We start from the raw sequence: 15,052 nt of genomic DNA, 5'->3' as shown, positions 1-15,052 counted from the left end.
CGTACATCATAACTACATTGTTGTAGCCTCTGGTCCTGGAGAGTTTAACGTCATAACTACATTGTTGTAGCCTCTCGTCCTGGAGAGTTTAACGTCATAACTACATTGTTGTAGCCTGTGGTCCCGGAGAGTTTAACGTCATAACTACATTGTTGTAGCCTGTGGTCCCGGAGAGTTTAACATCATAACTACATTGTTGTAGCCTGTGGTCCCGGAGAGTTTAACGTCATAACTACATTGTTGTAGCCTGTGGTCCTGGAGAGTTTAACGTCATAACTACATTGTTGTAGCCTGTGGTCCTGGAGAGTTTAACGTCATAACTACATTGTTGTAGCCTGTGGTCCCGGAGAGTTTAACATCATAACTACATTGTTGTAGCCTCTCGTCCTGGAGAGTTTAACGTCATAACTACATTGTTGTAGCCTGAGGTAAGTATTTCATCAGGTGTAAAATTACACATCTTTAGAGCCACTGATTTCAACATTACTAGTATTCGTCTTTCTATAGAATAACTTAACAGCCACATGGGCTCATTATCAAGATCCAGCATTAGAGAAAATATGATTATTTCAAAAAGTGATCGATATCATGGTGCCCACCATGCAAAGTACAATATTTAATGGGTCTTATGTATACATGCAATGCAAGTTCAAACTCCTTTCCTCTTGAATATTTATTCCATCAACATGTTTTTGACACCAGACAACCCTAATATATATCTGTTTTATTTAGGCCTATAGGTTGCTGAACAATTTTCAGTTAAAATCACTACAATAATCTGGTGAAGCTTGTGCATGGGTACACCTGTTAAAAGTCTCATTAATTAGTGTCCAAGGGATAGGTCCGAAAATGGGCTTTCATTTTACAATTAAGTACATGTATTGGGTATTTAATCATTGATATGGGTTGCTGATCATGATGTTTGATAGGTTGTGGATCATTGGTTAATTATTAATTAATCGGGTAATGATTATTGATTTTGGTATCAATTATTGATCTTTTCTTTTTATTGATTGGCCATTGATTACTAAATGATTAATAATTAATTGGTTATATAATTATCAGTTATAGACTGATTATTGATCAGTTATCAATTACTTATTATTTTTGATCAATTATTGATTGGTTATCGAATATTGAGATGTTATTGTTATTGATGAGTTATTGATTATTGATCAGTATAATTGATCAATAATCAATTATTGATTAGTTATTGATCGATTATTGATTAATGATTTATCAATTATTTATCATTGGTAAGTTATGATTATTGATCTATTGTTGATTGATGGTTTTAAGTTAATCATTGATGACATATGTTAGGAACTTTAACTCGAGAAGTTTTAAGTCAAACTGGTTATAGTCAATCAAACCCTACCAATCAGTAGAATAATCCATTGTTCAAAATTGATTGATCTGGTAAACAGGTAAACAATGTCTGTACTAAACCCTGTATGTCATTGTCTGTATGTCACATGTGGGTTGGCAGTTCTTACCCGACATGGTCCACTTGTACGTCCAACAAGAATCCCAGAAGGATTTTGACGACTACCATTGAATGATCTTTATTGTCCTATGTCAAGACTGATTTTTCCCTTCTACTTCTTATCCTATTAATAAACTGATAACAAGAACAAGGTTGAACCTACATATGAAGATTGAGGAATATCCCTCCAGCACTTTTCAAGCAATATCAATCTTCAATTATCAAAATCAAAGATGGCCGCCTGTGGGCCATTTTGTTTTTCTAAGCCAAAATCTAAATTGAATTGGCTCAACTAGGTACAAAGGGAAACTGTTCAAGAAATAGTGATAACAAACTTCAATTATCAAAACCCAAGATGGCCACCTGTCGGCCATTATGTTTTTACTAATCAAAACTTTAAACTAAATAGGCTCAACTATGTACCAAGGGGAACCTACGCATAAAGTTTGAGAAATATCCCCACAGAACTTTTCAAGAAATAGTGATAACAAACTTCAATTCTCGAAATCCAAGATTTAATTGTATTTCTGACAAGCTGCAGAAACAGGCACTCTTCAATTCACATTACATGTAGACAATGCATTACTAGGGCATGTGAGGAGTTTATTAGATTTTGGACATTTTAAATACACATAAGTATATAAAATATAAGGACAGTTAAGTTAATGGTCAGTTTATGAGATTTTGGACATTTTAACACACACAAGTATACATGTATATCTTATTTAACTTTACACTTCAAAAGTTATGTAAAATATATGAACACCAAAAAATCTACTGCAATATTGTATCATGAATGTACCAGGAATATGTAAAATAGACAAGGAACAAAAGAGCTTTAACAGCATAGCTTGTCTCACAAGTGTTTGTCAATAAATAACAAATAATGTTCAAAATATGTCAAAAAGCAGGATTTTCCCCAAAAATATCTTTTAGTTTGACTCAATTATAAAGTGATGTGTTAATGCCTTTCAACCTTTCAAACAAAAACATAAAACTTTTGTTCACATAAAAAATCATGGTCTAGAACATGTCAAAAAACATTTTATTTCCAAAAATCTTTCAGTTCAACTCCAGTATGTGATAGTCTAACTCCGAAGGGACACTAATGTCAAATATCAGTACCCTAGCACAGTTATAGAGCAATGCGTTAATGCCTTTCAACACTTGCACCAAAAACATTTTTGCCCAAAATATGTCAAAAAGTAGCTATAGGTTTTTACACAAAAAAATCTTTTACTTTGACTCAGGGAGGGAATACCAATATGCCTTTTAACAATTGCATTGCAATCTTTATATTAGAAAACACCAACCTCGTCGCCAGGGTGACATTATTAATCCGTCTCTTCTTCGAAGAGACAAGCTAAAATGCACAAACTGAACAGATGAAACCCAAATTTTATCAGTTATGTCCTTGTATGTACAACTACCCATCTGCTAAAAAACAGAGGTTTTTTTTCAATTTTCCTTTAATCCTTTACACAACCTCCCACTAAAAACCAGGGGCCACAACATCAACATTTACTTATTTATTTATTTATTTATTTTTTACAGATTAACAAAGCCTGATAACAACCATGATGAACTCTGTGGAGAGTGAGCAGATGTCTTTGCTTCTGTCCACATACCTGGAGAGGAGATATACCGGGACAGAGGAGATCGTTAACATCAAAAGGAGGGCAGTAGTCTTAGATGAACAGCTGATGAATTCTGATTTTAAATGTTGCATTCACACTGGAAGTTTTGGAGAAGGATGTTTACTAAAGGGTTCCGACATGGATGCAATGGTTGTAGACAAGACCATAGCAGTAATGTACCCTGATCAGTGTATTCCTCAACACCTGGCACATAAAACCATTTTATATATGAGACAGGCAGACTGCCGCCCTGGCTACGTTCATTTAGAGATAGGTCAGCTAAAAGGCTTGTTGTATAAAGCCTTTACTAATTCACTAGTTAGAATGGGGAAATCCGTGTTTATTTCCAGTGATATCTTTAGAGAGGAATGTGTCAGTAACTATGCTACCAGGTCAGGTCTGAAATGTGAATCCAATGGACCTAGTAGTACCTTTACAGGAATGGACGATACCGGTGTGGACATGGTTCATTGTTTTCCATGTAACAGTTGGCCAAAGGAAGCTAACGAATGGATTACACGTACTCGTCTATATGGATGGCCACATCAAACATTGATAGACAAGATTGTAAACAGTGGATGCCATCTTGTTCCAGTTGGAGATAAATGTTCGAATGATACATTTTTACAATGGAGAATTTCACTTGCAGCAGCAGAAAGATCTTTGGTTCATTCCCTAAGCCACATCCAAGTCAAAGTATACACACTGCTGAAATATTTCTTAAAACAAATAAAGGAGACATTGAAAGAAACCATTGGGGATGATGACATCTTGTGCTCTTACTTCATGAAAACAATCCTATTTCATGCAATAGAGAATTCTAACCAACTGTTCTGGCAAGACAAACACCTTTTTTATTGTTTCTGGTTTTGTTTCAACATTCTGATTGCTTGGGTCAGGACAGGATTCTGTCCCAATTACTTCATCTTGGCCAACAATTTATTCCAGAGGAAAGTACATGGACACAATAAACAAATACTACTGGACCTTTTGGACAACTACTCTCGGATGAAATGGATGTGCCTCTCAGTAGGAAACTTTGTCAAACCTTCAATATGGGAAGTTCTGTGTGACATATCAACACAAGCTCAGCTTGCATGCCCAAAGACTGCACAAGAAAATATTATGGATGAGGATAGGACAACTCTTTGTGTTCTATTACGTGATTGCCATCCCTCACTCAGGATGACCAGGACGGCAATATACTTATTATCTACATCAAAGTCAGATTTTGACGAAGTTCACACATATTTCTTTGTAACAGACAACCTCAGATGTTTTGCATCACAACTTATCTCTAAAGATATATCTGAAAATAGGTCTGCTACAGACAACAAGACAAGGTACCGGAGATTGAGGAAATGTAAGCACTGGATGACCCCTCGTGCTTTAATGGGCACAGATGTGCTGTATTTGGCAACTCTTCATTTTCTGACCGGAAATTTCAATAAATGCCTAGAGATGAGTAGACAAGTAATGAAACTAGCATCATACTTCAGACACGATAATGAAATGCATCCAGAACTACACACATTGTACAGACACCAGGACCATCTACCAAATAGCTGTACACTACAGAGACTCCGGACAATATACACAAAGCCCATTCATTTTGAACATGAGGACATGTATCTTCCTCATCTCTGTTTGGAGCTGTCCAAGGAATACAGATCTATAAGCATTCCACCCCTACCATACGTCCTGTTCCTGAACTTCCTGTGTCACCATGACCTTGGAGACACCAGAGGACGTGATGAAGCATTGCGCTACCTGATACAGGTCCAGTATGATAAGGATCAGGGGGGACAGATTTTCTGGATAGTTCACACTCTCCTGGGGATATGTCATCAAATACTCGGAGACTATCACAGGGCCATCAGGGCCTACTGGGAGTCAGCACAATCAAAGGATATATTACATGAGTGGAATACTGCCAGAGAAAGGATAGCCATAGTATATCTGTGTATGTATATCTCACAGAGGTCTGACAGAGGATAGCCGTGGTGTATCTATGTATGTCTCACAGAGGTCTGACAGAGGATAGCCACGGTGTATCTATGTATGTCTCACAGAGGTCTGACAGAGGATAGCTGTGGTGTATCTATGTATGTCTCACAGAGGTCTGACACAGGATAGCCGTGGTGCATCTATGTATGTCTCACAGAGGTCTGACAGAGGATAGCCGTGGTGTAACTATGTATGTCTCACAGAGGTCTGACAGAGGATAACCGTGGTGTATCTATGTATGTATGTCTCACAGAGGTCTGACAGAGGATAGCCACGGTGTATCTATGTATGTCTCACAGAGGTCTGACACAGGATAACCGTGGTGTATCTATGTATGTCTCACAGAGGTCTGACAGAGGATAGCCGTGGTGTATCTATGTATGTATGTCTCACAGAGGTCTGACACAGGATAGCTGTGGTGTATCTATGTATGTCTCACAGAGGTCTGACAGAGGATAGCTGTCGTGTATCTATATATGTCTCACAGAGGTCTGACAGAGGATAGCTGTGGTTTATCTATGTATGTCTCACAGAGGTCTGACAGAGGATAGCTGTCGTGTATCTATATATGTCTCACAGAGGTCTGACAGAGGATAGCTGTGGTGTATCTATGTATGTCTCACAGAGGTCTGACAGAGGATAGCTGTGGTGTATCTATGTATGTCTCACAGAGGTCTGACAGAGGATAACCGTGGTGTATCTATGTATGTCTCACAGAGGTCTGACAGAGGATAGCTGTGGTGTATCTATGTATGTCTCACAGAGGTCTGACAGAGGATATCCGTGGTGTATCTATGTATGTCTCACAGAGGTCTGACAGAGGATAGCTGTGGTGTATCTATGTATGTCTCACAGAGGTCTGACAGAGGATAGCTGTGGTGTATCTATGTATGTCTCACAGAGGTCTGACAGAGGATAGCTGTGGTGTATCTATGTATGTCTCACAGAGGTCTGACAGAGGATAGTCGTGGTGTGTGTATCTATGTATGTCTCACAGAGGTCTGACAGAGGATAGCTGTGGTGTATCTATGTAGGTCTCACAGAGGTCTGACAGAGGATAGCTGTGGTGTATCTATGTATGTCTCACAGAGGTCTGACAGAGGATAGCTGTGGTGTATCTATGTATGTCTCACAGAGGTCTGACAGAGGATAGCTGTGGTGTATCTATGTATGTCTCACAGAGGTCTGACAGAGGATAGCTGTGGTGTATCTATGTATGTCTCACAGAGGTCTGACAGAGGATAGCCGTGGTGTATCTATGTATGTCTCACAGAGGTCTGACAGAGGATAGCCGTGGTGTATCTATGTATGTCTCACAGAGGTCTGACAGAGGATAGCCGTGGTGTATCTATGTATGTCTCACAGAGGTCTGACAGAGGATAGCCACGGTTTATCTATGTATGTCTCACAGAGGTCTGACAGAGGATAGCCGTGGTGCATCTATGTATGTCTCACAGAGGTCTGACAGAGGATAGCTGTGGTGTATCTATGTATGTATGTCTCACAGAGGATAAATGTGGTGTATCTATGTATGTATGTCTCACAGAGGATAAATGTGGTGTATCTATGTATGTATGTCTCACAGAGGTCTGACAGAGGATAGCTGTGGTGTATCTATGTATGTCTCACAGAGGTCTGACAGAGGATAGCCGTGGTGTATCTATGTATGTATGTCTCACAGAGGTATAACAGAGGATATATCATGATTATATTGGGTAACACATATACATTGTACTCAATAATAATCATGTAGAGGGAACATTACCCTATGAAATACCAGGATTGAAAGTTAATATAGGCACACTACTTCAGTGTGTAGTGAATACCTGTGTTCATCAGATGTTCATGAAATTCATATTAATTATTTAACAAAACTGGAGTTATCTAGACAAGACTGGTCCACAGAGAGACAGAGGGACAGGCAAGCTACCTGAATCAAATATTCCCAGCCTCTTCAATTAATGCAAAGGGTAAAAACACCATGTTTGTAATGTACACGTTTCATAACACAGAACATCGGCGAGAACAGTTCGTAAAACCTACTTACCCATAAGAGCTTCAAAACAGTTTGCCATGGCATGTTTAAGGTCGGACTCGTGACAGAGGTCTGGACCGTGGGCGTACAGCATGAAGTTCTGTAGGGCGAGTTTCTGGATAAGGAAATGATAATGAGCTGATCAGACAAGTAAAGATGAATCTGACTAGCTGTATACAGGACCGTTCAGTTTTTACACTATCGACCTCCAAATAGTCTATGTATCTCTATAATGTTATATGATGATATTGATGGTATGTTATATAAAAATACAGATTAACAAGCCATAATTGAACCATTCATGTGTGACTACCTCAGGCCTAGTAGCAGTTCCAGTTGAATGTTTTCACCATTCCATTAAGAAATATACCAGGAGCAAGATTTTACTTCAGAAATGAACTAGAAACCTGCTCACTTCTGAACTAAAGACCCTGTTTACTTCTGAACTAGAGACCCTGCTTACTTCTGAACTAGAGACCCGGCTTACTTCTGAACTAGAAACCTGCTCACTTCTGAACTAGATACCCTGCTCACTTCTGAACTAGAGACCCTGCTCACTTCTGAACTACAGACCCTGCTCACTTCTGAACTAGAGACCCTGCTTACTTCTGAATTAGAGACCCTGCTTACTTCTGAACTAGAGACCCTGCTTACTTCTGAATTAGAGACCCTGCTTACTTCTGAACTAGAGACCCTGCTCCTTACTTCTGAACTAGAGACCCTGCTTACTTCTGAACTAGAGACCCGGCTTACTTCTGAACTAGAAACCTGCTCACTTCTGAACTAGAGACCCTGCTTACTTCTGAATTAGAGACCCTGCTTACTTCTGAACTACAGACCCTGCTCACTTCTGAACTAGAGACCCGGCTTACTTCTGAACTAGAGACCCGGCTTACTTCTGAACTAGAGACCCGGCTTACTTCTGAACTAGAGACCCTGCTTACTTCTGAACTAGAGACCCTTCTTACTTCTGAACTAGAGACCCTGCTCACTTCTGAATTAGAGACCCTGCTCACTTCTGAACTAGAGACCCTGCTCACTTCTGAACTAGATACCCTGCTCACTTCTGAACTAGAGACCCTGCTCACTTCTGAACTAGATACCCTGCTCACTTCAGCTGATAGTTTGTAGTCACAACACATTACCTTTGCCAGAACAGCAAGCTGTTGATTCTGAACGATGGCCGCCCTGTAGGTGGTCAGTCCGCCTTCCTCCAGCCAGGGAAACATGTAGAATAAGTGGACACTACAACAATAAACCAATTTTATACATAGAGAACTCATCGTAGAAAAGTTTCTAAAATATCTAGACTATCAGAAATAAAATTAAAAAGTTAACTGGCAATATCCAGTTGTTGTTGTTTTATTTTATTTTTTTAATTTTGTTATTTAATATAACTAGAACACCGACAAGTTAGCAAGGACCCCGCCATGTGGCTCTGTATCCTCCATAATCGGATGGAAGGACGGAAGGACAGACAAACAGACGGACGGCCGGACATGATATCCACCAAACACAGCAGTACAGATCTTGTATTATGTATGATATCCACCATACACAGCAGTATGAATCTTGTGTTGTGTATGATATCCACCAAACACAGCAGTACAGATCTTGTATTATGTATGATATCAACCATACACAGCAGTATGAATCTTGTGTTGTGTATGATATCCACCATACACGACAGTATGGATCTTGTATTATGTATGATATCCACCATACACAGCGGTATGGATCTTGTATTATGTATGATATCCACCATACACAGCAGTATGGATCTTGTGTTGTGTATGATATCCACCATACACAGCAGTACAGATCTTGTATTGTGTATGATATCCACCATACACAGCAGTATGGATCTTGTGTTGTGTATGATATCCACCATACACAGCAGTATGGATCTTGTATTGTGTATGATATCCACCATACACAGCAGTATGGATCTTGTGTTGTGTATGATATCCACCATACACAGCAGTATGGATCTTGTATTGAGTATGATATCCACCATACACAGCAGTATGGATCTTGTATTGAGTATGATATCCACCATACACAGCAGTATGGATCTTGTATTATGTATGATATCCACCATACACAGCAGTATGGATCTTGTATTGTGTATGATATCCACCATACACAGTAGTATGGATCTTGTGTTGTGTATGATATCCACCATACACAGCAGTATGGATCTTGTATTATGCATGATATCCACCATACACAGCAGTATGGATCTTGTATTGTGTATGATATCCACCATACACAGCGGTATGGATCTTGTATTGTGTATGATATCCACCATACACAGCAGTATGGATCTTGTGTTGTGTATGATATCCACCATACACAGCAGTATGGATCTTGTATTATGTATGATATCCACTATACACAACAGTATGGATCTTGTATTATGTATGATATCCACTATACACAACAGTATGGATCTTGTATTGTGTATGATATCCACCATACACAGCAGTATGGATCTTGTATGATGTATGATATCCACCATACACGACAGTATGGATCTTGTATTGTGTATGATATCCACCATACACAGCAGTATGGATCTTGTATTATGTATGATATCCACCATACACGACAGTATGGATCTTGTATTATGTATGATATCCACCATACACAGCAGTATGGATCTTGTATTGTGTATGATATCCACCATACACAGCAGTATGGATCTTGTATTATGTATGATATCAACCATACACAGCAGTATGGATATTGTATTGTGTATGATATCCACCATACACAGCAGTATGGATCTTGTATTATGTATGATATCCACCATACACAGCGGTATGGATCTTGTATTGTGTATGATATCCACCATACACGACAGTATGGATATTGTATTGTGTATGATATCAACCATACACAGCAGTATGGATCTTGTATTGAGTATGATATCCACCATACACGACAGTATGGATCTTGTGTTGTGTATGATATCCACCATACACAGCAGTATGGATCTTGTGTTGTGTATGATATCCACCATACACAGCAGTATGGTTCTTGTATTGTGTATGATATCAACCATACACAGCAGTATGGATCTTGTATTGAGTATGATATCCACCATACACAGCAGTATGGATCTTGTATTATGTATGATATCCACCATACACGACAGTATGGATCTTGTGTTATGTATGATATCCACCATACACAACAGTATGGATCTTGTATTGTGTATGATATCCACCATACACGACAGTATGGATCTTGTGTTGTGTATGATATCCACCATACACAGCAGTATGGATCTTGTATTGAGTATGATATCCACCATACACAGCAGTATGGATCTTGTATTGAGTATGATATCCACCATACACAGCAGTATGGATCTTGTATTGTGTATTATATCCACCATACACAGCAGTATGGATCTTGTGTTGTGTATGATATCCACCATACACAGCAGTATGGATCTTGTATTATGTATGATATCCACCATACACAGCAGTATGGATCTTGTATTGAGTATGATATCCACCATACACAGCAGTATGGATCTTGTGTTGTGTATGATATCCACCATACACAGCAGTATGGATCTTGTATTATGTATGATATCCACTATACACAACAGTATGGATCTTGTATTGTGTATGATATCCACCATACACAGCAGTATGGATCTTGTATTGAGTATGATATCCACCATACACAGCAGTATGGATCTTGTGTTGTGTATGATATCCACCATACACAGCAGTATGGATCTTGTATTATGTATGATATCCACTATACACAACAGTATGGATCTTGTATTGTGTATGATATCCACCATACACAGCAGTATGGATCTTGTATTGAGTATGATATCCACCATACACGACAGTATGGATCTTGTGTTGTGTATGATATCCACCATACACAGCGGTATGGATCTTGTATTGTGTATGATATCCACCATACACAGCGGTATGGATCTTGTATTGTGTATGATATCCACCATACACAACAGTATGGATATTGTATTGTGTATGATATCAACCATACACAGCAGTATGGATCTTGTGTTGTGTATGATATCCACCATACACAGCAGTATGGATCTTGTGTTGTGTATGATATCCACCATACACAGCGGTATGGATCTTGTATTGTGTATGATATCCACCATACACAGCAGTATGGATCTTGTGTTGTGTATGATATCCACCATACACAGCAGTATGGATCTTGTATTGTGTATGATATCCACCATACACAGCAGTATGGATCTTGTATTGTGTATGATATCCACCATACACAGCAGTATGGATCTTGTATTGAGTATGATATCCACCATACACAGCAGTATGGATCTTGTATTGAGTATGATATCCACCATACACAGCAGTATGGATCTTGTATTATGTATGATATCCACTATACACAACAGTATGGATCTTGTATTGTGTATGATATCCACCATACACAGCAGTATGGATATTGTATTGTGTATGATATCAACCATACACGACAGTATGGATCTTGTATTGTGTATGATATCCACCATACACAGCAGTATGGATATTGTATTATGTATGATATCCACCATACACAGCAGTATGGATCTTGTATTATGTATGATATCCACCATACACAGCAGTATGGATCTTGTATTATGTATGATATCCACCATACACGACAGTATGGATCTTGTATTGTGTATGATATCCACCATACACAGCAGTATGGATCTTGTATTGTGTATGATATCCACCATACACAGCAGTATGGATATTGTATTGTGTATGATATCCACCATACACGACAGTATGGATCTTGTGTTGTGTATGATATCCACCATACACAGCAGTATGGATCTTGTATTATGTATGATATCCACTATACACAACAGTATGGATCTTGTATTGTGTATGATATCCACCATACACGACAGTATGGATCTTGTGTTGTGTATGATATCCACCATACACAGCAGTATGGATCTTGTATTATGTATGATATCCACTATACACAACAGTATGGATATTGTATTGTGTATGATATCCACCATACACGACAGTATGGAACTTGTGTTGTGTATGATATCCACCATACACAGCAGTAGGGACTTTGTTTTGCTTTCCTCCACCTTTAAACGTGGCACATCCTTAAATGACCCTGGCTGTTAACTCTTTCCGTACTTTGTGTCCTTTCCGGATTCCGTACCGGAAGTAGTTATTAACCTCGCCCCCAGAAGTTTAAACAAAATGGCAGACTACATGTGCGTATTTGGTGTGTTGTTTTTTCATATAGAAACACAAAGGTTAGTGTGATCTTTGTACATAATTAAGAAATATTTAACTAAATAAAATCTAGATGTCAGATTGAAAAATCTTAAACATCCTAGACAGTGATATCTAAAATGCAAATGTACAAGCCGCCATATTGTTTACATTAACAACATAGAGAAAATATCACCTATTGCTCTAACAGAAAAACACATAACTCAAACGAAATAAAAAACGAATATGTCATCAAAAATGTTTGTTTCAAAAGTTTTGACCACCTTATATTTGTCATTGCATCAGATGATTGTATATGTCGGGTGATGGTTTCAACAAATCAACACTTAAATAATGTCAACTAAGCCTGTCGACTATAGTCGACAGCGGGGAAGAGGGAGCTTGAAATTGTGTCGACTATAGTCGACAACGGGGAAGAGGGAGCACATTTTTATGTCGACTATAGTCGACAACGGTACTGAAAGAGTTAATAGGCGGTAAACAAAATAAACCAAACCAAAAGTATTGCATATGTTGGAATTTCGTTGTCACCTTGTGATGAACTCTACGACAGCATCCCCGAGGAACTCGAGTCTTTCGTTGTGTGGAATCTCTGATGACAACTCATCTTTGTTACCCATCCGTGACATGATGTTTAAGAGGATGTTTATACCTGTCAATAGATAACAAAGTAAGTTCTAACTGTAACCGACATGTAAGACCCCCTCACTACCGCAGCAGTCACTGAGGAAGCCCTAATGTTTATTTTGTAAAACATAATATATATAAAAGTTTATTACAGGAAAAGGTTTTAGATCTGTTTTCACAAGATTTTTTGTGTACCTTGGCATTAATTTAAGCAAAGTAAAACTAAGCTTAGAGATGAAGGTGATTATCCAGTCCATCTTGACTAAATATATAATACCTAAGTCCACAAATACTTACCCCGTTTTCGTGTATGGGCGTAGTGGATTTTGCGATCACCATACTCTAACTGCCTCCTCCCACAGTTAGATAAGGAGTTACGGGCGTGGTCAGGGTTAGTGCCATAGTTGACTTTGTAAGAAGTGTGGGTTAAAGCCAACTGTCAACAAACCAGATATTTATATTACAAACCAGACCGTTATATTACAAACCAGACTGTTATATTACAAACCAGACCGTTATATTACAAACCCCTATATTCTACATCCACAATTACTATATGAGGACTTATTTACCCGAAATGAATTTGCCATCTTCTTCTTAGCACACCATTATAAATGCCAGACAAATTCAAATCCAGAGAGACATTGTTAAATGTCCAAAATTAGACTGGACTATAAAATAGTGCATAGCAGTGACATCTTTTGTGTGGCTCTTATTATTTCTGTAGATATGGGTTAAATACAATCAGGTATTTCTAATTAGGACGTTAAAATGTAAAGGCAAAGTACGACACAAAACATCAATCCAATGCAAATGTTTCTTCACACAATGACTGCCAAATGTACCAACAGAACCTCTCACACCAGTATATAGATAGATATTCTGGTCATCCTGACCTGTAACAGTGATCGGTCGTTGAACTTGTAGTCGAGTGTTTTCTCCAGTACAGACAGACACTGGTGGAAGCGTAGGTGGCCAAGTAACACTGGAATCAGCATGGCATGCTATAAAGGGACAAAATACATAACCAAATATATATATTTATCTAAGTAGCAAAGTGGTAGGATCGAAAAATATCTCTATAAACTGAGGACAAAATACATAACCAAATATATATATTTATCTATGTAGCAAAGTGGTAGGATCGAAAAATATCTCTATAAACTGAGGACAAAATACACAACCAAATATATATATTTATCTATGTAGCAAAGTGGTAGGATCGAAAAATATCTCTATAAACTGAGGACAAAATACACAACCAAATACATATTTATTTATGTAGTAGAGTGGTGGAATCAAAAAATGTCTCTATAAACTGAGGACAAAACACATACACATACATGTTAGAATCTGAAACATTCATTGCATTTGAAATTTTATAAATACAACAACTACATATACATATGCAGTAACTATATATAACATTTATCAGTAACTATATATAACATTTATCAGTAACTATATATAACATTTATCAGTAACTATATATAACATTTATCAGTAACTATATATAACATTTATCAGTAACTATATATAACATTTATCAGTAATTATATATAACATTTATCAGTAACTATATATAACATTTATCAGTAACTATATATAACATTTATCAGTAACTATATATAACATTTATAAGTAACTATATATAACATTTATCAGTAACTATATATAACATTTATCAGTAACTATATATAACATTTATCTATGTATCAAAGTTTAAAGATTCTTAAAAACTGGCCCCAAAAAATTTAAAATAAAATAGCAATATATCATTGCATTGTAGCATTACAGAACAAATTGTTGATATGGTTTTCTTTAAATAGTAAATACATGTGCAATATTGAAATTTAAGGCAAGCATGGAATAACTTCACAAAGTGTTGGGCCAACACAATGATATCTAGGTAGACTTGTCAATAATATACAGGGTTTCCATACAATAACCACTCCATCCCAACAATGATGTCAAGTTTTAAGATGTC

The 15,052-nt window shown here is 37.6% G+C and overlaps 2 protein-coding genes across 2 annotated transcripts in view; one reads left to right on the top strand and one right to left on the bottom strand.

The window, feature by feature from the left end:
* The window catches only part of LOC117319725 (ribonuclease 3-like), a 49,079-nt gene that overhangs the window by 11,564 nt on the left and 22,463 nt on the right, over positions 1–15,052 (bottom strand). Inside the window, 5 exon segments of the mRNA XM_033874483.1 lie at positions 7,178–7,280; positions 8,311–8,410; positions 12,970–13,090; positions 13,363–13,501; positions 13,962–14,069. Coding sequence (XP_033730374.1) covers positions 7,178–7,280; positions 8,311–8,410; positions 12,970–13,090; positions 13,363–13,501; positions 13,962–14,069 — 571 coding nt within the window.
* On the top strand, positions 15–5,148 carry LOC117319711. Its single transcript, XM_033874475.1, has 2 exons — positions 15–428; positions 3,041–5,148. The coding sequence occupies exon 2, from the start codon at positions 3,064–3,066 to the stop codon at positions 5,119–5,121; it is 2,058 nt and encodes a 685-aa protein (XP_033730366.1). The 5' UTR covers positions 15–428; positions 3,041–3,063; the 3' UTR covers positions 5,122–5,148.

The sequence above is a fragment of the Pecten maximus genome, chromosome 2 (genome assembly GCF_902652985.1).
Source record: "Pecten maximus chromosome 2, xPecMax1.1, whole genome shotgun sequence".
Classification (NCBI taxonomy): Eukaryota; Metazoa; Mollusca; class Bivalvia; order Pectinida; family Pectinidae; genus Pecten; species Pecten maximus.
The sequence above is the reverse complement of the archived record's forward strand: the minus strand, read 5'-3'. Positions and strand labels throughout refer to the sequence as shown.

Excerpts from the sequence above, each read along its gene's own strand:
- LOC117319711 (XM_033874475.1), top strand. The coding sequence starts at position 3,064 with ATGATGAACTCTGTGGAGAGTGAGCAGATGTCTTTGCTTCTGTCCACA.